Genomic DNA, 20,082 nt, shown 5'->3' with positions numbered 1-20,082 from the left:
AGCTGCATTGCCAATGTCGGGCCATCTCCTCTTCCTCGTTCGCCCCTTGGAAAGTATTTACAGTCTTCCTTGGCCCTGTAGTTGACATTGAAAAATCGCAACCTTGTCAGCAACAGCCACTCCCTCAGAGTTCAAGCTCTTTAGAGAAGTGCCGCTTTCAGGTTCTGCCCGGTCCCTCTTCGAGCGCGGCCTTCTCGCCATCGTCTGGGCCTGCTTCGTCGCCCTCACCTTCATTGCCTGCGTTCTCTCAAGCTCGCTGACGTGCAAACCTCTGGGTGACTATTACAAAGCTGGTACGCTGATCACGTTTGCTTGAAAAAAGATGACCAACTACTGGCACGTGTCTCCTTTCCATTGTCAACGGGCAAACGCAACTCGTCCCGCAAAATCTGGTATGGTATCAGAGCTTCAACGTCGTCCTCTCAATTACGGTTGACATCGCAACCGACCTCGTGATCATGGTCCTGCCCATATCCGTCTGGCCCTCCCTGCGGATTGATAGGCGCCGCAAGCCTGGGCACCATCATCTTCACCGTCGTGCTTGTTCGCATGACCCAAGTCATCAAGCCCAGCCAAAGACCCGGTCGACCTCATCGGGCTCGCCATATGGGGCGCGGTCGAAACCTCCATGGCCGTCGTCGTCGCAACCTTACCATCACTCAAGACTCTGCTCTCGCACGTCTAGAGAAAATACCGCGGCTCCGTACGGAACAAAGGGGGCCGCTATGCCTCGGCATGATTCCACAGGGCATGTCAAGCTCTCGCGACCCCTGAAACGAAGGCGAATATCCGTCGCAAAGCCTCGTGTGGGAGGTGAAAAGACAAGGGCCCAGTTGGTCGAATTCCTCAATGTGTCCGAATCCTTGAGGTGTAATTATCACAGTTTAAAGACAGCGCAAAGCCTCGCAGATAGACGGCTCAATTAAGGTTATCACAGGTTTTGATGTCTCGCCCAGTGAGAGTACCTGGTAAACACCCGAAACAGGAGTTTATGTCCCATTCCTTTTCTTCTCCAACCGCTGGTACCTCGCCTCCCGCCAGCCGGGACCCCATTTCCGCACCATGAACACCGTCGGGCTCGCCGCTGCCACGAGCAATCCCCAAAAGAGATAAGTAAAGCCATACCCCCAGGCTTCTATCATGTACTGTACTACGGCCGTGCCGATGGCGCTGAAAGCGGCGCGGGTCAGGTTGAAGGTGGACGAGACGCGGCCCGGGTTCATTGGATAAAGGTCGACCAGCAGGGTAGTCAGAATGGAAACCGGACCGGCCAAGCTAAGGCCGGCCAGGAAGAGGATAATGAGCGGCGCGGCCAGGGTTACGCCCGCCGTGACGACCCAGCCCCAGACGGCGATGGTGGCGACGGCCAAGGCGGTGAAGGGCCACATGAGGTCGAGGCGGGCCCGCTCAATGGGGAACTTGCGTAGGTCGTCGCCCCGCTTGCGGTCGGGAGACACGCCGATGCTGCGAGCCACGCGGGCGTAGTTCCAGTTGAGCAGCTTGCCCGTGACCGCAGAGCCAATCACGGACCCGACGGAGAAGGGGATATAGCAGAGGCCGACCTGCAGGTCGTTGAAGTCGTATCGCCGGCGGATGACGTCCTGGATGGGCACCATGAGAGCGTAGTTGGCCATGACGAAGAGCGACATGAAGAGCATCATGGGGCCGACGTCCTTTTCAAGCACAATGACGACGGCAGCGAAGATGTTCGGTATGGGCACCTTCAGCGGTAGTTTCTTGGGCTCTGGGAGCGGTTCTTGCTCGGCATGGGCTTGGTGGTTGCGGCGCCTCTTGCGCCAGTAACGCTGAGACATGAGAGAGGCGTTGAGGGCGGGTGGCGGGATGGAACCGTTGCCGACGATGTTGCGGGCAGTCTGCAGCATGTCAAATATGTGAGCAGGCCGCAAATGGTGGTTTTGATTCTCCTGTCTTCCACTCACCTCTGGCACAAGCGGCACGTAGATGATGAGGAACACGCCCGCGGTGATGACCAAGAACCAGAAGGTCGACCGCCAGCCGAGAAACTGGGACAGGATGCCGCCCAGCGTCGTCGCCAGAGCGGGGGCAAACATGATGCTAGCCTGCACCGCAGCGATGAAGCCACCGCGGTCAGCGCTGGTGGTGAAGTCGGCCATCACGGCGTTGCCGATGGCCACGGTCGCGCTGCTGCCCGTGCTCTGCAGGGCGCGCAGCACCATCAAGGCCGGGTAGCTGTGCTGCAGCGCCAGCCCGATGTTGGCGCCGAGGTAGATGGCGAAACTGAGCATGTAGACCGGGCGACGGCCGATTTGGTCGCTGAGGTCGCCAAAAAACAGCGGCGCCAGGGCCTGCATGATCTGGTACGTCGTCACGCTCAAGTTGATGTCGGCCACCGATCGGCCATAGTCGTCCGCAATGGGCGTGATGGCGGGCAGGTAGATGGACGACGAAAAAGGCGAGAAAAAAGTGGCGAAAACGATCATCAACACAAGGAATTTCTTCGTGCCCGGTGAGAAGACCGAGTAGAGAGGTGCCGCGGGGGTCTCGTTCGCTCCATTCTGCTCGGGGTCACCACCGTGACCGTCGGCTGTAGCCTCGTTGACATCGCGAGTGGCCTCGCTCTGTAGCGCCTTGTTGTTTTCGGCTTGGGCTTCTTTTTCGGGGTCCGTCATCACGCCGTTGGCCGCGTCAAGTTTAGCATCTGAAGGCACACGTTGAGTCCAGCGAGGTATCGGACAAATGGGAGCGCACAACTTGTTGATTTAAAGCTTCCAAAAACATTTCTCTGTCCCCTGTTTTTTGGCGGAGATACCTTACGCCAGGAGATTACCGGAGTTAAAAGCCTGTCCGCCCCAGTCTTAAACCCGGCCTTACTCCACATTTCGGAGCTCGCGTCGCGAGCTCCAGACCGCGAACTTTCCTAAAGGGGAGATATACTAGACGCCTTATAGACAGTGAGGAGAGGCGGAAAGCAGTTCGCTCTCAGTCCGTGGCCTGCGCTCATGCAGGTCCTAAGCCCGTTGGCTGAGCAAAGCATGCCATGGTCACTGAAGACCTTGGTGGGCTCGGGGATGTTCTGTGGAGCTATCGACCATCGGGAGCTGAGCATCCAGATTGTCACCAAACATCACTCCGCTGTCCCAGGATGGCCAAGTCATCATATCAAATGCCGGGGGTACAAGGTTTGAGAGCGGAAATTGGAGCCAGTCGTCGGTGCTGGGGGTTGTGCCTGCTGCGCTCTCAGCCTCCACCGCCGTCCCGTCAGAGTCCATCATCGGGAACTGCTCGGGAAACCGCCTGCCGCTGCGGTATCTCTTTTTGGCCTCTTTTATCATTTTATGGGCAACACCGACGCCAATACTCGGCCGGATAGTCGGCACGGCATCTTCTGCTCCCGTATCCTCATCGCTGCTCTCCGTATTGGGGCCCTTGCTGGCCAGATAGCTGATGACCTCACACACGCGGTAGAAGTGGTCGCCCTCGACGACGGAGCAGGCATGCAGCATCGAACATGTTTGTTGTGAGATCCGAGATACCTCATGCTGGCCAGAGAGGTTTGGGTATGTCCGGACGAGGTGTAGTACGGTGAAAACGGCCATGATGAAGGACTGCAGATCGATAAACGTCCACAAGGCACAGCGTGGCGGTGAGTGTTCGCCGCCTCCCGTCGCCGCGATCTTGTAGGTATCGCCGTCATGGCCCTCAAGAGCCTTGTTTATAACAGCCATCGCAATGGTGTAGGCCTTTGTGGCATAGCTCATGATGTGCAAGGAGCTCTCGGCACCGGCACCGGCATCCTGGTCCTGAGCATTGGGCAGCAGGGCGCACGAATAGAGTCGTAGTTTGATCGAAGACAGGAGCCGTTGAAGCAGTGGTGACTCATGCTCTCCGAACTCGGTGTCCAAACTCTCGAGCTGGGACTCTGACGCCTTGAGAACGGGCAGAAAGGACTGCAACCCGTTGCCCGGCTTCTGCTGGGCGAGCAGCGAAGAGATTATCGAGTCCTTGCGCGCCGCTTCGGCGACTGCTCGCAGGACTGGGGGCATGGGTGCTGCGAGAACCGACGGTTCAAGGGAAACGAGGGACGGGATGCCGAACCGGTCACTGAGCCTGCTCTGGGATCAGAATCGCGTTTTCGAGGCAGCAACGGAAATACCAGGCCGTCTAGGAGCTTACATCTGACCCACGATAAAGCAGGCGATCCAGGTGCACCGCAGAGACCGCGCCGCCTTTTCGTCTCCCTTTGTTTGCTGCATGAGAGCAGCGAACGGCCGGGACAGACCTAATTGCAAGGCCTTTTGCGTCGCTATGCCCGAAAACATCCATGACGGATCGTCGATCAAAGATGCATAGGGCATCGGCCAGAGGCAGAGCAGCAACAGAGCCTGGATGACGGGCAGCGATCTTGGCTGAAGGATGGATTCGGAAGCCAGGCGTCGAATGGGCCAAACAAGCCGGGGCCGGATAGGTTCCAGCGATGGAGATGCTCGAGCAGCGACAGCCACGACTGCCCAGGACAGCAGTGGACAAGCCACGCAGTCCCTGATCAACTGCTCTTTTCCTGTGAGAAAGGGCAGTTGAGGATGAAACCGAGAGAAGAATCTGGACATATGTTACATCAGCGGGCAATCAGGCCGAGTACATACAGCGTGAATAAGGCAGGTCCGGTAGGTAGGTAGGTAGACCTGGGCCTGTTTTCGACGAAGCAGGGCGTCTCACATGTCGATGAGTTCCAAGAGGTCGTGGGCCGATATTTCAACATCGCCAAGAGATCGGGTCGGCACTTGGACACCCAGTCCGATGGCGAGGTCGGCAGCGCTCTTCCACTCCGCCGCCTCGTTTGGCTCGGTCCGAGACGATGCCGGCATCGCGGGCGCCCTCGTTTCGACCAGGCCGCCGCGCTGGAGGCTTTGGCGGAGTTCACGTACATCGTTCTCAAGCTGCGCAATCCGAATCGATGGGTCGGCGGGCCTGCGGGAACAGAAAATATGAGCGGCGTGTGTCCTGTCTCAGTACTTCGGTTTCAGTCTCCGGGTGGAGCGGCTTAGCATACCCGTCCAAAGCATGCCGCGCGGAGGCGGTAATGACTGGGGAGCAATCGAGTCCCGCCCTAGCACATCGCGTGCACGGAGCCGGAAACTGACGCTGGGCGTCACATCGGAGCTGATTAGGGGGGCACTGTCAGCCGCGGTGCGTGAGAGTTCCAACTGCAAACCCTCCACTGCCTACCTTCATTCCTCTGCAGCGGTGGCAGGTGCTGCCCCTCTGCGCTCTCTGGGAACCGGCTCCGCGCGCCGGCGGCATCTTGCATTATCCGTTACGTTTTGTGCGGCGAGGCGTGTCGCCGTGCCAGACTCCAGAGCAAGGCCCGAGGGATCTTGGTTTGAAGTGTGGGGGACGAAGCGGCGCATCCTGCCCTGCTTGTTGCCCTGTGGGACCCGAGAAAGCCAAGCTTCTTAACTTTCTTGGCGCAGCAAACCCCCGGCTACCCTCTCTGATGACGAACTCTGGGACCTGGCGGGGGGTGCGAATTGAAAACGCCTAAAAACGGCGATTGTTGATTACCACGAGGTCTCGCGCTCGATCCCGTGCATTGAAGCAGCAGTCATGAAGAGTTAGCGGCACCTCACCGTTCTCAAGCCCCTACCTGCCCCGGGGCGCACCCAGAAAAGGACGGGACCACTATCCAATGTCAAAAAGCTACTGTAGGTAGGTACCTGTATGGATGTGCCAAGTGGTGAGATTTACTACCCACGTAAGTCCGTTCCGCCGCCCAAACCGTCTACACGCAGCCCTTTTTCGAGGATGGAAGATCTGCACAAGATGTCCGCACTGTAGCCATAAACCAAGCCTGCCCGCTGCGGCGGCCCGAAGTCAACGGTACAGTACATATCATAGACAACCCCCAGTTGGCAAAGACGACTCAAAGGATTGGCCGTAATGGGTTATATTTGTTCACCTCATTACCTAACCAAGACACCTTGGTGTTCGAGCGACAGAGGACTGACTCAGCTTTCTGACTTGCTACCTGAGTTACCTTGCCCTGAGGGGAGCTAGGTCTTCCTGGCCTTATAGTGGAAGCGACCTGGGGCGTTTTCAGCATATCTCCCATGTGGATGTGGTTGCTGCTTCTTTCACACAGCAACCGGCCGTTGTTGGAACACAAGCCTGGCGGGGGCAAACGGTTGGGTCTTCCCCTTTCCTCCAATCTTACGCAGCCCTGGGACCGCATTCTCATTTGATGGTATACTTCGAACCACTGTACCTCGTGATCGACTGTCGCTGTCAGAGGGAGCCCCTGAAACGAGTGGCGTGCGGGGAAGCGTCCAACTCTAATATATGCTGCTATATAACTTCAAGGATGCTCAGGAAATGTAGCATCTCCCCGCCATCAGGCCCCGGAGTTGCGCAATCAACGCTGTCTGCCGGCATTTCCCGCAGTGGCTGTAATCGCCTTCACGGTCATTTGGTGGCGCAAGGGATATCCAGTATTAAGCACAGCAGCGGCGCGTGGATAAAACGATACAGGAAACAGCCGCTCAGAGAACCGGCAGCCTCGAATAGAGACCTCATCGGCCTTCATTGGACCGGGTCAGGTATTGCAATAAGGCTGGCCCTACGCCGTTATTTTGCCGGAGCAAGCAACCTAGGAACGTTGAAATGACGTGGTGTATAGATCAGATGAGATGATCCCAACCGCAACACCTCCGAGCGTGAAGGTCCACGGCCGTTAGACACTTGTACCGATGACGACGTGATCTGCCGTATCAATTTCGCCTTTCCGTGGGCCGGACATGGCAACGTTCGATTTGTGTGCCCTCGACTCCGGTTGGGCCGCTTGTCGGGGCATCTGGGAGGGTGCGAGAATGGTGCATTGCCATCCGGATGACCGGAGTTCAGTGCGAAAATAACTACGCCTGAACATCTCTCACGGCGTACCAGGAAACGGGCCATGTGATACTTCTGGGATCTTAATTAGCCGACGTAAAGGGACCCCTTGGCTGCAAATATACATATATGTATCGAAGCTCACGCTCACACGACCCCTCTCCCTTTCCCGGGACTTGCCACACCTCTGTTGTCCTGTGTCTCAACGTTGTTCACTGTTGCGATGGTTACTCTCACTTACCTCGTCGTCGCTGCGGCGGCCATCTCGGGGACCTTTGCCGCCCCTGCTGCCAATGCGTATGGGCCTGATCTGCCGGACTTCGAGTTTGGACCTCACGACCTCGCCCGTCGCCAGGATTACAATCAGAACTACAGAACCGGAGGCAACGTCCAGTTCAGTCCTTCCTCAAACGGCTACTCGGTCACCTTCTCGGGCGCGGGAGACTTCGTTGTCGGTAAGGGTTGGTCGAGGGGTACTGCCAGGTACGCTCGTTGCGCCTTCACTGCTACATTGTCGTCCAAATCGGACCTTTCTCCCAGCCCCTCCTTCAGTTGTCCCCTGCGACTCTTGAAGATTCAAAGCAAGGCTCACGCCCAATCCCAGGAACATCACTTTCTCTGGAAGCACAACCCGCACCTCGGGCACCGTCCTCGTCTCCATCTACGGCTGGACTAGGAACCCCCTGGTGGAATACTACGTCCAGGAGTGGACGTCGGACGGCAAAGGGTCCGCCCAGGGCCAGAAGCTCGGCACTTTTGAGAGCGACGGGGGCACGTACGAGATCTGGAAGCACCAACAGGTCAACCAGCCTTCCATCGCTGGCACGTCCACGTTCTGGCAGTACATCTCCAACCGGGTTGAAAAGCGCCCCGAAGGTGGCACCGTTACCCTCGCGAACCACTTCGCAGCGTGGGCAAAGGTTGGCTTGAATCTGGGCCAGCACGACTACCAGGTGCTGGCAACCGAAGGCTGGGGCAATGCGGGCGGGAATTCCAAGTACACTCTCAGTGCCTGAGTGTTGACTCTCCAATGCGCTGGCACACCGTGGCTGTGGATTAATGGGGAGATGTGGGACTTGGGATCGCAGCTGGGAGACCCCGAGCACCCGACTCGCAAGGAACGTGTTACATTATCTGTCTCTCTACAGGTTTGGTGGTCTGTACCTCACACTTTCAACGCTCGATCCTCTGTGCCTGGTATATAAATCTGTTTCCCTACCACTGCGATGTCTTTCCTTGGCAAATCCGCATATAAAGTCAGAAAGAGCGGCTGACCCCCACATCAAGTAGGAGAGTGATAAGGAATCGTACTTCGCCGCTTGGAAACAAGTTAATGGCAATTCACTCTAGGAAAGCAGAATGGTTGGACAAAAACCGGAGTGCGAAATCAGTGCAATGAAACACAGCGATCATCCATGATCACCCCATAGCAGTTGATGAACTTGTGGGTGGTTTAGAAGAAAGTTCCACTCAGCTGCTAGCGAGCCCAACATAATTAGGCACCAAGCAAGTTGGTACTGGATCATTCCCCTACGGTGTGACTATCTGAATACGGCCCGGAGCTCAAGGCTCGAGGGCCCAGCACCAGACAGTTCCAGGTTCTGCTCGTCTCCAAATGCTCACTTGTTCAAGCCGCCTTCTCACCCTCGTCCTGCTCTGGTTGAGCCAGCTCGCCTTTGTTGAGGTCCTTGGGCAAGGTACCCAGCGACCGCTCGCCAAACAGGAGATCAATCTCCTCCAGCGACAATTGCTTCGTCTCCTTGAAGACAAAGAAAACGGTGGGGATGGTGACCACAATGTCCCATGCGACGAACAGGAAGTAAAACTTCCAAGAGAGTTGTTTGAGAGCAATAGGAGATACCTGCGACCAAAATGTCGACACGAGCCAGTTGCCAATGCCGGTGGCAAAGGCATTGCCACGAGCTCGGATCTGCATGGGCATGACTTCGGACATGTAGACCCAAGAGATGGGGCCCCAGGAGAGAGAAAAGATGACGGTGACGCAGAACAGAAAGAAGACACCGCCAATGGAGAGCCCGTGGGCGGGATTCGCCGGGTCAATCCTGCTGTTGATGGCTGCCTCGCAGATGAGCGCGACGGCAATCCCGACGGTACCCCAGATCAGGGGTTGCCGGCGCCCAACGCGATCGATGAGGAAGGTGATAAAGATCAGGTTGGCGAGGGGGCCCACACAGTTGTAGATACCCGCGACGAGCAGGTTGCGGTTGCCGGTAATGCCAAGAGCGTCGTACATCTGTGTCTGATAGTATCTGTCGAGGAGGCAGCCTCGGTCAGCCGAGCCGAATCATCTCCCCAAGAAGAGCAACCTGGCTACATACCCAATAACGTTGATGCCGGTGAACTGGGTGAAAACTTGGACGGCGACGCCATGCATAAGACGCGTCCGCCACTCGGGCACTGTGAACATGATCCTCCATCCCGGAGCAGTGATGGCTTTCTCGGCCGCAATGGTGGTCTTGATCTCATGGAATTCCTGCCGGATCCAATCCTCGTTGGTGCCGTTAAAGTGGAGCTTCCGGAGGACCCGCATCGCCTCTTCCTCTCGGTCTTTCTCTATCAGGTGCCGCGGAGACTCCGGGAAGAACATGATGCCGCATACGAGAAGGAGGGCAGGGAGGGCCTGGAAGGCGAGGGGGAACCGCCACTGGAACTGGCCGAGGTCGCCATGTGCTTGAGCAGACCCGTATCCCACCCACGTCGAGCTGTGTGGTGGTGGTTAGAAACAAAACCGTCCAGCGGAGCCCGAACTGAAACTAAGCCAAAACTTACACGATGAACCCAACACCGATCATCTGCTGCGAAAGGCCGACAATCAGGCCACGGATCTTGGGGTGAGCGCACTCAGACTGGTAGACGGGCACCGACATGCTCAGCAGCCCGACCGCCCAGCCCGCAATGATGCGGCCAACGAGGATCATGGCGAGGTTGTGGGCGGCAGACTGCAGAATGGAACCGACGAGGGCGATCGTGGCGCCGATCATGATTGTCTTCCGGCGCCCAAACCTGTCCATCGTGAGACCGCCCATCAAGGAGCCAAAAACGGCGCCGCCGGAGAAGGTGCTGTTGATGGCCCCAATGATGGGGCTTCCCGTGTCTGTGTTGAAGAACGCGAGGAAGTTGGGTGATGCAATGACATCGGTCATCACACCGGAGTCGTATCCGAACAGGAACGACCTAAAATGATCACAGGGTCAGCATACCCAGGTCGGTCGACGGTTACCATGGCTCGTCTGATCAACTTACCCTGTTGCGGCGAAGGCCGCAAGGAATACATTGAATATTTTGCCCATTGTTGTTCGCTTGCGTGGTCGTGCTGTCAGGTCCTGTGTGGTAGCCCCTCGGTCCCAAACACGGTTCCGACCACCGCCGGAGGTTGTTCCGAGCTCTCATCGCCACGGCCGGCGTACTTATATCTACACTAAAGCCATTCTGGCGTCCCGGCAGCAGGTGACGAGGGCCGAACTTCGCTTGGTCCAGGCCCTGTTCCCCGGACCCTGGGTTACGTCGTATTCCTGCATGTGCTAGTTAGCTCCTCCACAAGTTCCCCGTGGGCGAGGACCTGAAAGACGTCGTTCAAGCACATCGGACGCTACTCCGCAGTCGACTTCCCAGTACACAGTATGTCCATCAACAAAATCGGCCGTCTTAGCCCTGTCAACTTCAGGCTGAATCTGCTTCGCGACACATGATTCGTGCGCCTTTAAAAAGCCACCAGTCGACTCTTCAATAGTGAACAGGCGAGGTGCCCCCGGCTCTTTCTCGGTGCGGGGGACGAACCACGTAAGCTGGTCCTATCGGTCTGCTTTCTAAATACGGACAACGGCGGGCCTCGGCCCGCGGTCACAGCCGACGTTGGGGGGAAAGGTTGGGGGGTTGCGGCTGGTGAAACGCCGAGACATCGAAGTGGCGTGCTCTCTGAATGGAAAATACAAAAATTTGAACTGCAAAAACCACAAGACGTAACTCTGAGGCTCTGGGCACATGTCAAGTTGTTGGAAATCCGAGAACCCGCAGCCATGTATCTATACAGGACTTCCCATCGGCGATAGGTACTCGTTCGTCTGACAAAGGCACCTTGAGTCCCTGTGAAAGACACTGAAACTCTGTCCGGGGATTCGAGGAAACTGGCAAACTGGAGGATGCACTGTGTACTCACAGTATGTACGGAACACAAACACGCATGCAAGTGGTCGACTTCGCGTCCCCAGCGCCTTTCCTGGGTGGAGTCCATGGGTCGGCGTGCGGGGTCAAGAGCAAGCGAACCTTTACTTCGGGTCAAGCATGACCGAATCCAGATTCTCGCGAGCAACATCGCCAAGCGGTGCTTGGACAGCAAGACGCTCCGCATCTCGGTTGCCACATCACAATCCACACTGGAAGTCTACCATCACCAGCGCTGTGGAAGTAGAGCAGCAGTTAACTACTGGTAACTACTTCACGAGCGTACAACGGTGATGGATGAATTGCCCCGCAACACGTCTTTCCCTACAACTTCCCCGTCCCTTACCTCGAGCACGCCGACTCTCCTACCCTCGCTGTCCACCAAGACCGCTTTGGCTCCTTCGCCGGCAAAGTAGGTTCTCACGTCGACATCGCACGTGTAGTCATACACCGTCCTCGTTTCGCCTTCCTTTCCCAACACTAAAATCGTGTTGGGGCGCACATAGAGCGGGAGAGAGCCAAAGTTGTGCGTCTCGGTGAACCAGCCTGGGCCGCTTTTGACCTCGCCGGTGAAGAAGTTTGTCCAGTTGCCCTTGGGCAGGTAGAACTGGACGGTGCCATCCTCGTCAAACACGGGTGCCACGAGGAGGCTATCCCCAAGCATAAACTGGCGGTCCAAGGTCCATGACGTCGGGTCATCAGGGAACTCGATGCACATCGCCCGCAAGCTCAGCGGGAGGCCGTTCTTCACGCAATCCTGAGCCTGCGAGAACAGATACGGCATCAAGCGCGCCTTGAGGTGTGTCCACTTGCGCAGCGTGGCCGAGCATCCCTCGTCCGACTCGTCGTTGTCATCGACCGTCCAGGGCACACGATACGAATTTGAGCCGTGGAGGCGGGAGTGGGAGCAGAGAAGCCCAAAGGCAACCCAGCGCTTGTAGATCCACGGTGGCGGATACCCCTCGAAGCCGCCGATGTCCACGCTCCAAAATGCAAAGCCGGAAAGGCCAAGCGAGAGACCGCCTCGCAGCGACTCAGCCATGGCTTCCGGAGTTGACTCGCAGTCGCCGCCCCAGGTCAGGGGAAACCGCTGAGTGCCTGCGGTGGCGCTGCGGGCGAAAAGTACGGCCTCGTTCGCGCCGTACCGTTTCTGCAGCGTCTCGTAGACCAGCTTGTTGTAGATGAAGGCGTAGTAGTTGTGCATCCGCTTGGGGTCCACGGCGGGGTCGAACCACTGCACGTCCTCCGAAGGGATGCGCTCGCCGAAGTCGGTCTTGATGCAGTCGACACCAGTGTCAAACAGCCGCTCGAGACAGCTGACAAACCAAGCGCATGCCTCCGGGTTCGTAAAGTCGACGATGCCCATGCCCGTCTGCCACAGGTCCCACTGGAAAATGTCGCCATTCTTGCGCTTGAGGAGGTAGCCCTTGGCCGCAGCTTCGGCAAACACTGGCGATGCTTGGCCGAGGTATGGGTTCGTCCACACGCAGACCTTCTTGACGATGCCGTCGGCCTTGAGGCGCGTGATCTGGCCCTTGGGGTCGGGGAACATGTCCCGGTCGAACTCGAAATCGCACCACTGGAACGCTTTGAGCCAGAAGCAGTCAAAGTGAAAGACCTCCACGGGGATGTCGCGGGCTCTCATGCCAGACAGGAAGCTGTTGACCGTCTCCTCGTCGTAAGATGTGGTGAAGGAGGTGCTCAGCCAGAGACCGAAAGACCAGCTGGGCACGCTGCCGGGCGCTCCTGTGAGGATCGAGTATCTGCGGAGCACGTCACGCGGGGAGGGGCCGTAGATGATGAACCAACGCAGCCTCTGGCCTTCGACGCTCGCTTGGACGCGGCAGCACCGCTCGCTTCCAATCTCGAGCTGTACACGCTCCGGCGTGTCAATGAAGACGCCGTAGCCGCGCGAGCTCATCCAGAAGCTGATGTTCTTGTACGCCTGGTCCGACGAGGTGCCGCCGTCCGCGTTCCACAAGTCGACGGTCTGGCCGACCTTGTTGAAGGGACCGAACCGCTCACCAAGGCCGTGGACCGACTCGCCGACGCTGAGCGTGGTTTGCGTGAAAATGTAGTGTTTGAACTGGCGCATGTCGGCGAGCTGCATGGGCGTGCTCGGCGCAGGCGTGTATGCGAAGCCAACGGACCGGTTGAGGAGAGTTGTCAAGGGCTTCTTGCTGCCGGTGGGGTGGAACGCAATGTCGAACTCGTGAGGCTTGCCGCTGACCGTCGCCGAGAGTCCGCCGGCGGAGACGGTGGTGCCGGTCTCGTCTTTGGAGATCTTCGCCTCCACGTCCGGCCGTCCGGCAGGGAAAATATCGAAATCGGGACCGCGGCGGGCGGCGCCCTGCCAGTGAGTGGTCTCGACGGAGATGACGCCATCAAACACCGCTTCGATGTCCTAGGAGAGAAGCATGAGCCGTTAGGCCTTTGCAACCAAAGCAAACGGAGGCTCTCTCGCCTGGCCGCAACGTACAATACTCAGCGTGCTAAGGTTCAGCGTGTCGCCGCGCGACCGGATCTTGCGGGTCGGGCACAAGAGGTTCACGCCCTTGCCGGAGGGCATCGGCGAGACGCGGTACACCTCCTCGGCATACTCGGTCCGCACACCCTCGGCGACCAGCCACTGACCTAAAGAAGTGCAGACTGTCAGAAACCAGACCCCGGCGCATGCGGGCTAAGTCTTGGTCGGAAGGAGGGCATACCGTCACGAAATCTCATTTTTGAAGGAAGTACCAAGCTGACAAGTCTGGCACACGAAAGAGGCCTCGAGCTTCCCGACCTTCAGGGCATGGGGCAGCGGAAACGAGGCCGGGGATTTAGGGAATGCATCGCTGATTCGGGTCCGCTGTCCTCCCCGGAACTCGTCCTTGAGTCTGCATCCCAACCCAACCCGCTAGCAACAGAACGTGGGCCGCTTGCGGTGGAGGTGGTGGGTTGGCAGTGCAATGTTGCTGTCGCTGTCTGCACGTTGTTCTCGATGGGGTTGCTGCCCCCGACCGTTTCGCCCCTGGTTCCCAGCTCCCCGAGGCCCCTGTCTCGGCGTGTCGGGCGAACGCCAGCCGAGAGACTCATCACTGCCATCCACAGTGGGGACACATGGGGTGGGCCACATGGAACTCGGTTGTCGTTGGTGCGGAGTTTCTCCCGCCCCCAAACCTCGCTAAACCTCGAGGCAGCTTGATGATGCTTCCACCATCCCAAGCAAGCACTGTGTACGCAGTACCTTGGGCGGGAGACCAAAGATACTGATGTTAGCTTCATCTCCCAATTAGCTACATCCCACAGTAAGACGAGTCCCCACGCAGATAACGTTCGATGTAACTCCACTAGCTGCAAAGCAGGGCCCCTGACGGACATGTCTCTGGGTGGCATTGTTGATCACCTGCCCTGTTCGGCAATCGGACTTTCGCCTGCACACTCCAGCGGTGCTAGTATACGGTGCACACATCGCAAACTTACCTCTGTACTGCATCCGCTGCGGAGGACTGCAATTCCTTTGAAAGTATGAAGTACGTACCTCCGACCACGCAGGCATATGCCCGACACGCCATGAAAGCTCCGCACGATGCAACGGCGAGACGGGCCGCTTGACGAAGCATAGTTTCTAATGGTTTGCTCACAGACATAAAGACAGAGTACAGGTAATGTTACGCTCGCCATGGCGATCTCCTTGCCATGTAGCTCGGCTAGTTCGCCCGGCCAAGCTCAGCCCAGTTCACGCGCCTCCGCGTCCGGACTTCGACCGCCGTAACAACGGACAATGAGATTCTTGCTCTCTGTGCCGCTGCTGGCGGCCGCCGCCCTGGCTGCCGACCAGGGACGTCCTAGCCTCAAAAATGCTGTCTTCAAGAATCCGAAAGCTCCGGTCGAGGCTCGCGTGGCCGACCTCCTGTCGCGGATGACCATCGAGGAGAAGACGTCCCAGCTTCTTCAGGGTGACATTCGGAACTGGATGAACGACACCACCGGTGCTTTCAACCAAACCGGCCTGGCCTGGAGCACCCAATATAGGGGAGGCTCCTTCTACGTCGGCGTCGCCGTGCCGAACGAATGGATCTCCGAGCAGATCAAGAATGCCCAGGACTACATTCAAAACAGCACCTACCTCGGCATCCCCGCGTTCGTGCAGACCGAAGGCATCCACGGCTTCCTTGTCTGTGAGTACAGCAAGTCAGGCTGTCTCGAGGATAAAGGCTAACGGTCTGTGACTCCGCAGTCAATGCGACTATTTTCAACTCTCCTATCGGCCAGGCCTGCTCGTGGAACCCGGAATTGGTCGAGGAGATGGCGATCGCCATCGGCAAGGAAGCCAGGGCCATGGGCGTAAACCAGCTCTTTGCCCCCCTCGCCGACCTTGCACGCGAGCTCCGCCACGGCCGCGTCGAGGAGATGTACGGCGAGGATGGCTTCCTGGCGGGAGAGCTTGCCCGCGCATATGTCAAAGGCGTCCAGTCGACAGGCGTCAGCGCAATGGTCAAGCACTTTGCCGCCTTTGGAGTCACAGAGCAGGGCCTGAATACGGGCCCCGTCCACGGCGGCGAGAGGGAGCGCCGGACCACCTTCCTACCCTCGTACAAGAAGGCCATCATCGACGGGGGCGCCTTTGCCATCATGACGGCATACCACTGCTACGACGGCATCCCCGCCGTCGCGGACGCCCACCTGCTTACCGACATTCTCCGCGACGAGTGGGGGTACAAGTACTTCACCATGACCGACGCCGGCGCCTCGGACCGCCTCTGCAACGACTTCAAGATGTGCGCGTCGAACCCCATTGACAAGGCTGCGATCGTGCAATACATCCTCCCGGCGGGCGGCGATACCGAGATGGGAGGCGGGTCCTACTCCTTCGAGCAGATCCCTGCCCTGGTGTCGAGCGGCAAGCTTGACCAGAAGCTTGTCGATACCGCTGTCTCGCGCGTCCTCAGGGCCAAGTTCGAACTCGGCCTCTTCGAGAACCCGTTCCCGGGCCTCCCGTCCAGCCAGTGGAACACGACCATCCATACAGCTGAGCACGTGGCCCTCGCGAAGAAACTCGACGAGGAATCCATCGTGCTTCTCGAGAACCACAACAAGGTGCTGCCCCTGCGCAAAAACGCGTCCGTCGCTGTCATCGGGCCGATGGCACATGGCTTCATGAACTACGGCGACTACGTGATTGCTAATTCTTCCACCCGGGGCGTCACCCCTCTCGACGGCATCCAAGCCGTGAGCACGGGCAAGGTCACGTATGCCAAGGGCTGCGAGCGCTGGTCTACATCCCAGGATGGTTTCCCCGAGGCTGTTGCGGCCGCCGAGGCTGCTGACGTCGCTGTCGTTGTGGTGGGCACATGGAGTCGCGACCAGAACGAGTTGTGGGAGGGTCTCAACGCCACGACCGGCGAGCACGTCGATGTCGACAACCTTGACCTGGTTGGCGCCCAGGAGCCACTCGTGCGCGCCATCGTCGCGACGGGGAAGCCCACCGTCGTTGTCTTCTCGTCCGGCAAGCCCATCACGGCTCCGTGGATCTCGGAGAACGCGGCAGCGCTAGTGCAGCAGTTCTACCCCTCCGAACAGGGAGGCGCCGCGCTGGCGTCGGTTCTTTTCGGTGATGTGAACCCTAGCGGCAAGCTCGCCGTCAGCTTTCCCCGCAGCGTCGGTGACCTGCCCGTCTACTACGACCACCTCAATTCGGGCCGCGACGCGTTCCCGGACGCCGGCGTGGCCTACGAGAATGGCACGCTCGTCTTTGGTCATCAGTATGTCCTGGGCAACCCGACGCCTCTGTATGAGTTCGGCTACGGCCTCAGCTACTCCACCTTTGTCTACAGCGACGTCGCCGCGGACAAACACACGGTGAGCGCCGAGGACACCGTCACCATCAGCGTCACGGTGAAGAATGTGTCGGACAGGGACGGAAAGGAGGTGGTCCAGCTGTACGTGAAGGACTTGATTGCCAGTGTGGTCGTGCCCAACATTCAGTTGAAGGGGTTCCAAAAGGTCTCCCTGAAGGCCGGGGAGAGCAAACGAGTTAGCATCAAGGTCAGCATGCAGGACCTTGGCGTGTGGGACGTGAGGATGAAGTACGTTGTTGAGCCAGGAGACTTTCTGTTTATTGTCGGCGCCTCGAGCAGCGATTTCAGAGGCAATGTTACTGTCACGCTCAAGTAGGCAGGATCAAGAGGTGACGTAATCGAGTGTAGACTAGGATTAACAAGTAGTTCATTTTGTTGCGAAGATGGAACGGGTGTAATCAATTGGGGCAGGCCAACATCCCACAGCCGCCACGCAGGTGAGCTCCTTCATGCATATCAGAACGGGAGAAGTCAACACCAAAGTGTAAGGCTGTGAAGGCAACAACCGTCTATCTCATGGCCATCGATCGGCCACGCACGACTACCCTGTCTTCCTATGCTCTGTGTTATGGATCTTGTGTCCCGCCAAGTCGGGGTGTCTCCGAGGTGGCGTATGGTAGGCAGTCTTCCTGGACATGTTGGTCATCTGTCAGGCGTGCCAGATCCCGTTGCTGTCGAGCGACCGGGGACCTGCATTAGCATTCTCATTCGTCGTTTTCCAAAGGAGTGGTTGTTGCCAGGGTACACGGCCTGGCGAAGACCCGGAACCCACCATCCGCATCGGGCGTCCTACAGAGCTGGGTCTCGTTCACTTGGACTCGAGTGCGACAAAGTCCCAGGGACTCTCACCTTGCCAGCCACAGGACCATCGAAGCTCGAGGCCCGTCTTTCGTGGTCATCGAACTGCACAACGTTGTAAACATGGTGACGTAGGTATATTGAGTGACGTGTCTTGTACGCCCTAAATGCTCCTCTGTCCTGGAGTGTACACCTTGGGCCCCCTTGACCTGACCGAATGCACGTCACTGGAATGTGTGAGGCGCCCGCTGGCGTGGTCTACGTGACTCCTGAGAGCCCTATGAAGCCCAGGCTCTCCACGTTGTGGGGGTTGGGCGGTCCGTCGCCGGCGTGGAGCACTGGGTGACCGCGTCAGGTGCTGGTGGGCGATGGCTACTACGGCAGCGTGTCCTTGGGAATCTGAACGGTCTCCTCGGTTCGGGAGTAGAGTATGTTTGTAGTGCTATGCCACCTTTGGGCAGTTGTTCTCAGAAGAGACGTGGACGTGAGAGAAGCCAAGCAGGCATCTCCTACATTTACGGCGGTCAAGGGACCAGTGTGCACATCTACCCGCAGCTGATGGAGCGGTTCTAAATGGACGTATTCTCTTCGCTGCCATAGACGTCCAGATAATGTTTCCTTCCTGGATGTGAGAGTAAGTAGGCAGTGTGACCTTTTAGCGGAATAACCTAGAACCCCCCTTTGACACCAACTTGACACAGAGCCTGAATTCGAGGCAGCACCTATGCTTGTATCGAAGTCGGCGCCCACTACCCGGTGTGAGTCCGATTCCTCGCGCCTAGTCCCGTCACCACGGCGGCTACTGGGGTTGTTGAAACATACAGTGTTCATGAACCGGGGAGGTGGTTGTTGGTCCTGCTTTTACGACTTCAGACGCTCCATTGGTTGTAAGATCGGTACCCATGACCAATCCAGTCTTGAAGCGCCGCTGCCGTGGCACCACGCGCGCTTGACCACGGCCACAGTCCGACACATACACACCCTGTCGTGCTACAAAGGGGTAGTGTTGTTTACGTGTCCCCGCATGCCCCCCTCGCTCCCCCTCCACGGCGAACAAGTCAATCCATCGGCAAGCTCCACTTATGGCGCGCTATACGCTCTTTTGGCATATCGGCGCATTCCGCTGCCGACAGTGATTGGAGTTCACAGTACCACAAGCATGCGAGATTCGCTCCGGGGTACAGCATCTGCCACGACACCACTTCGCAGACCCACCCAAGTGTGTGTGCGTGTGTGTGTGTGTGTTGTACACAATCAAGCTCGCAAGCATAAATACTTGAAGGATTCGCTGAGTGAAGACGCCTTTCCCGTCGTTCGCCCACCCGTTACCACAACTTTGCTGACTACACCACAAACGACAACGACGCAACAGACACCATGTCTTTCCACACTTCGGCTCAGGACATCCGCGTCGATGGCGGCCATATGCTCAGGGCCCGCCTCCGCAAGGTCAACGGCGAGGAGGTGGACGCCGAGATCGATCTCAACGCCTTCATCGGGAACAACGACGGTGAGCAGGGCCTGACCAGTATCAATCGGCAAAGGCCAAGAAGCTGACATGTCGACTTGCCAGGGAGCTTCGAGTGGGGCGGTGAGAACTTCTCCAAGAGTGCCGAGAGCATCAGCTTTGCGGTTGAGGGCGGTGCCTCGGTCCCGGTCCTCCGTGCCAACCTGCGAAACCGAAACGGGGAGTCTGTCCCAGCGAACATTAACCTGGCGGAGCGTATTGAGAACAAGGACGGGGCCTTCGTCTTCGGTAAGTAGCCGGTGCTGCCTGTAGTTCGAGTGTGTCCAGCGTCCCCGTGACTGACAGCCGCTTGTACCCTGATTAGTGTGAATCATGCCGGTGGCATTGAAGGCCGTGTGCGGCTGAAGCGAAGCAAGGGCTGTATCGAGGGAGCTATTTTGAACTGGAAGCGCGGAATCTCGGCCATCTATTTACCTACCTACGTACTTTAGTCTCCAACATAGGCTGGAGATGCCACTTGCAGGTGCAAGTCTCGACAGTCCCTTCGCTCACAAAGCCAAGGGTTTGTCTTGGCTTGTGCGCAAGCGATGACTTAAAAACATTGCGTTTTCCAAGACTGTCAGTGTGTCTTTCGGGAGCATGCGCATCCATGTATGTGTTGGCCATCTCGGGCCAGTTACGGCTATCCGAGCAAAGGAGACTCCGGTTCACTGCGACTGTACCGGTATTCAGTATCGATGCGGCATTGCACAGTAACCTGCGTTTATAGCAAGGCATTTCTGTTCGCCACATAATATCTGCCAGGATCTATGCTAGCAGGGAGGTGTTGTCCCATCAATCTCTGTGCTTGTGGAAACGCCGCCGTCAGTGCATACGCGAGTGGCATCATGTCCATTCCCATAAACTGCCGTGCAGGACAAAGGG

General features: G+C 57.9%; 7 protein-coding genes across 7 annotated transcripts; 3 read left to right on the top strand and 4 right to left on the bottom strand.

Annotated features, from left to right (window-relative positions):
* Positions 1–957: 957 nt before the first annotated feature.
* Positions 958–2,837, bottom strand: THITE_2118141 (uncharacterized protein). Its single transcript, XM_003654861.1, has 2 exons — positions 1,941–2,837; positions 958–1,874 (listed from the first exon to the last, which is right to left on the bottom strand). The coding sequence occupies exons 1-2, from the start codon at positions 2,649–2,651 to the stop codon at positions 990–992; spliced, it is 1,596 nt and encodes a 531-aa protein (XP_003654909.1). The 5' UTR covers positions 2,652–2,837; the 3' UTR covers positions 958–989.
* Positions 2,838–4,945, bottom strand: THITE_2118139 (uncharacterized protein). The gene is made up of 3 exons (XM_003654860.1): positions 4,699–4,945; positions 4,156–4,581; positions 2,838–4,089 (listed from the first exon to the last, which is right to left on the bottom strand). Exons 1-3 carry the CDS (start codon positions 4,845–4,847, stop codon positions 3,024–3,026), a joined length of 1,641 nt encoding a protein of 546 aa, XP_003654908.1. The 5' UTR covers positions 4,848–4,945; the 3' UTR covers positions 2,838–3,023.
* Positions 4,946–7,090: 2,145 nt separating this feature from the next.
* Positions 7,091–7,883, top strand: THITE_2050870 (glycoside hydrolase family 11 protein; the record flags this gene model as incomplete). Its single annotated transcript, XM_003654859.1, has 2 exons — positions 7,091–7,350; positions 7,472–7,883. The coding sequence occupies 2 exons, from the start codon at positions 7,091–7,093 to the stop codon at positions 7,881–7,883; spliced, it is 672 nt and encodes a 223-aa protein (XP_003654907.1).
* A 442-nt stretch (positions 7,884–8,325) lies between these two features.
* Positions 8,326–10,602, bottom strand: THITE_2118138 (uncharacterized protein). Its single transcript, XM_003654858.1, has 4 exons — positions 10,132–10,602; positions 9,658–10,062; positions 9,207–9,590; positions 8,326–9,137 (listed from the first exon to the last, which is right to left on the bottom strand). The coding sequence occupies exons 1-4, from the start codon at positions 10,176–10,178 to the stop codon at positions 8,495–8,497; spliced, it is 1,479 nt and encodes a 492-aa protein (XP_003654906.1). The 5' UTR covers positions 10,179–10,602; the 3' UTR covers positions 8,326–8,494.
* Positions 10,603–10,995: 393 nt separating this feature from the next.
* On the bottom strand, positions 10,996–14,080 carry THITE_2118137 (glycoside hydrolase family 31 protein). The gene is made up of 3 exons (XM_003654857.1): positions 13,758–14,080; positions 13,529–13,683; positions 10,996–13,453 (listed from the first exon to the last, which is right to left on the bottom strand). Exons 1-3 carry the CDS (start codon positions 13,771–13,773, stop codon positions 11,324–11,326), a joined length of 2,301 nt encoding a protein of 766 aa, XP_003654905.1. The 5' UTR covers positions 13,774–14,080; the 3' UTR covers positions 10,996–11,323.
* A 601-nt stretch (positions 14,081–14,681) lies between these two features.
* THITE_2118136 (glycoside hydrolase family 3 protein) lies at positions 14,682–17,338 on the top strand. Its single transcript, XM_003654856.1, has 2 exons — positions 14,682–15,212; positions 15,272–17,338. Exons 1-2 carry the CDS (start codon positions 14,816–14,818, stop codon positions 17,206–17,208), a joined length of 2,334 nt encoding a protein of 777 aa, XP_003654904.1. The 5' UTR covers positions 14,682–14,815; the 3' UTR covers positions 17,209–17,338.
* A 1,729-nt stretch (positions 17,339–19,067) lies between these two features.
* THITE_51456 (uncharacterized protein) lies at positions 19,068–19,454 on the top strand (the record flags this gene model as incomplete). The annotated part of the gene is made up of 2 exons (XM_003654855.1): positions 19,068–19,200; positions 19,264–19,454. The coding sequence occupies 2 exons, from the start codon at positions 19,068–19,070 to the stop codon at positions 19,452–19,454; spliced, it is 324 nt and encodes a 107-aa protein (XP_003654903.1).
* Between the last annotated feature and the right edge of the window lie 628 nt (positions 19,455–20,082).

The sequence above is a fragment of the Thermothielavioides terrestris genome, chromosome 3, assembly GCF_000226115.1.
Source record: "Thermothielavioides terrestris NRRL 8126 chromosome 3, complete sequence".
NCBI lineage: Eukaryota > Fungi > Ascomycota > Sordariomycetes > Sordariales > Chaetomiaceae > Thermothielavioides > Thermothielavioides terrestris.
Note: the sequence above shows the minus strand (reverse complement) of the source record. Positions and strands in the feature narration are given on the sequence as shown.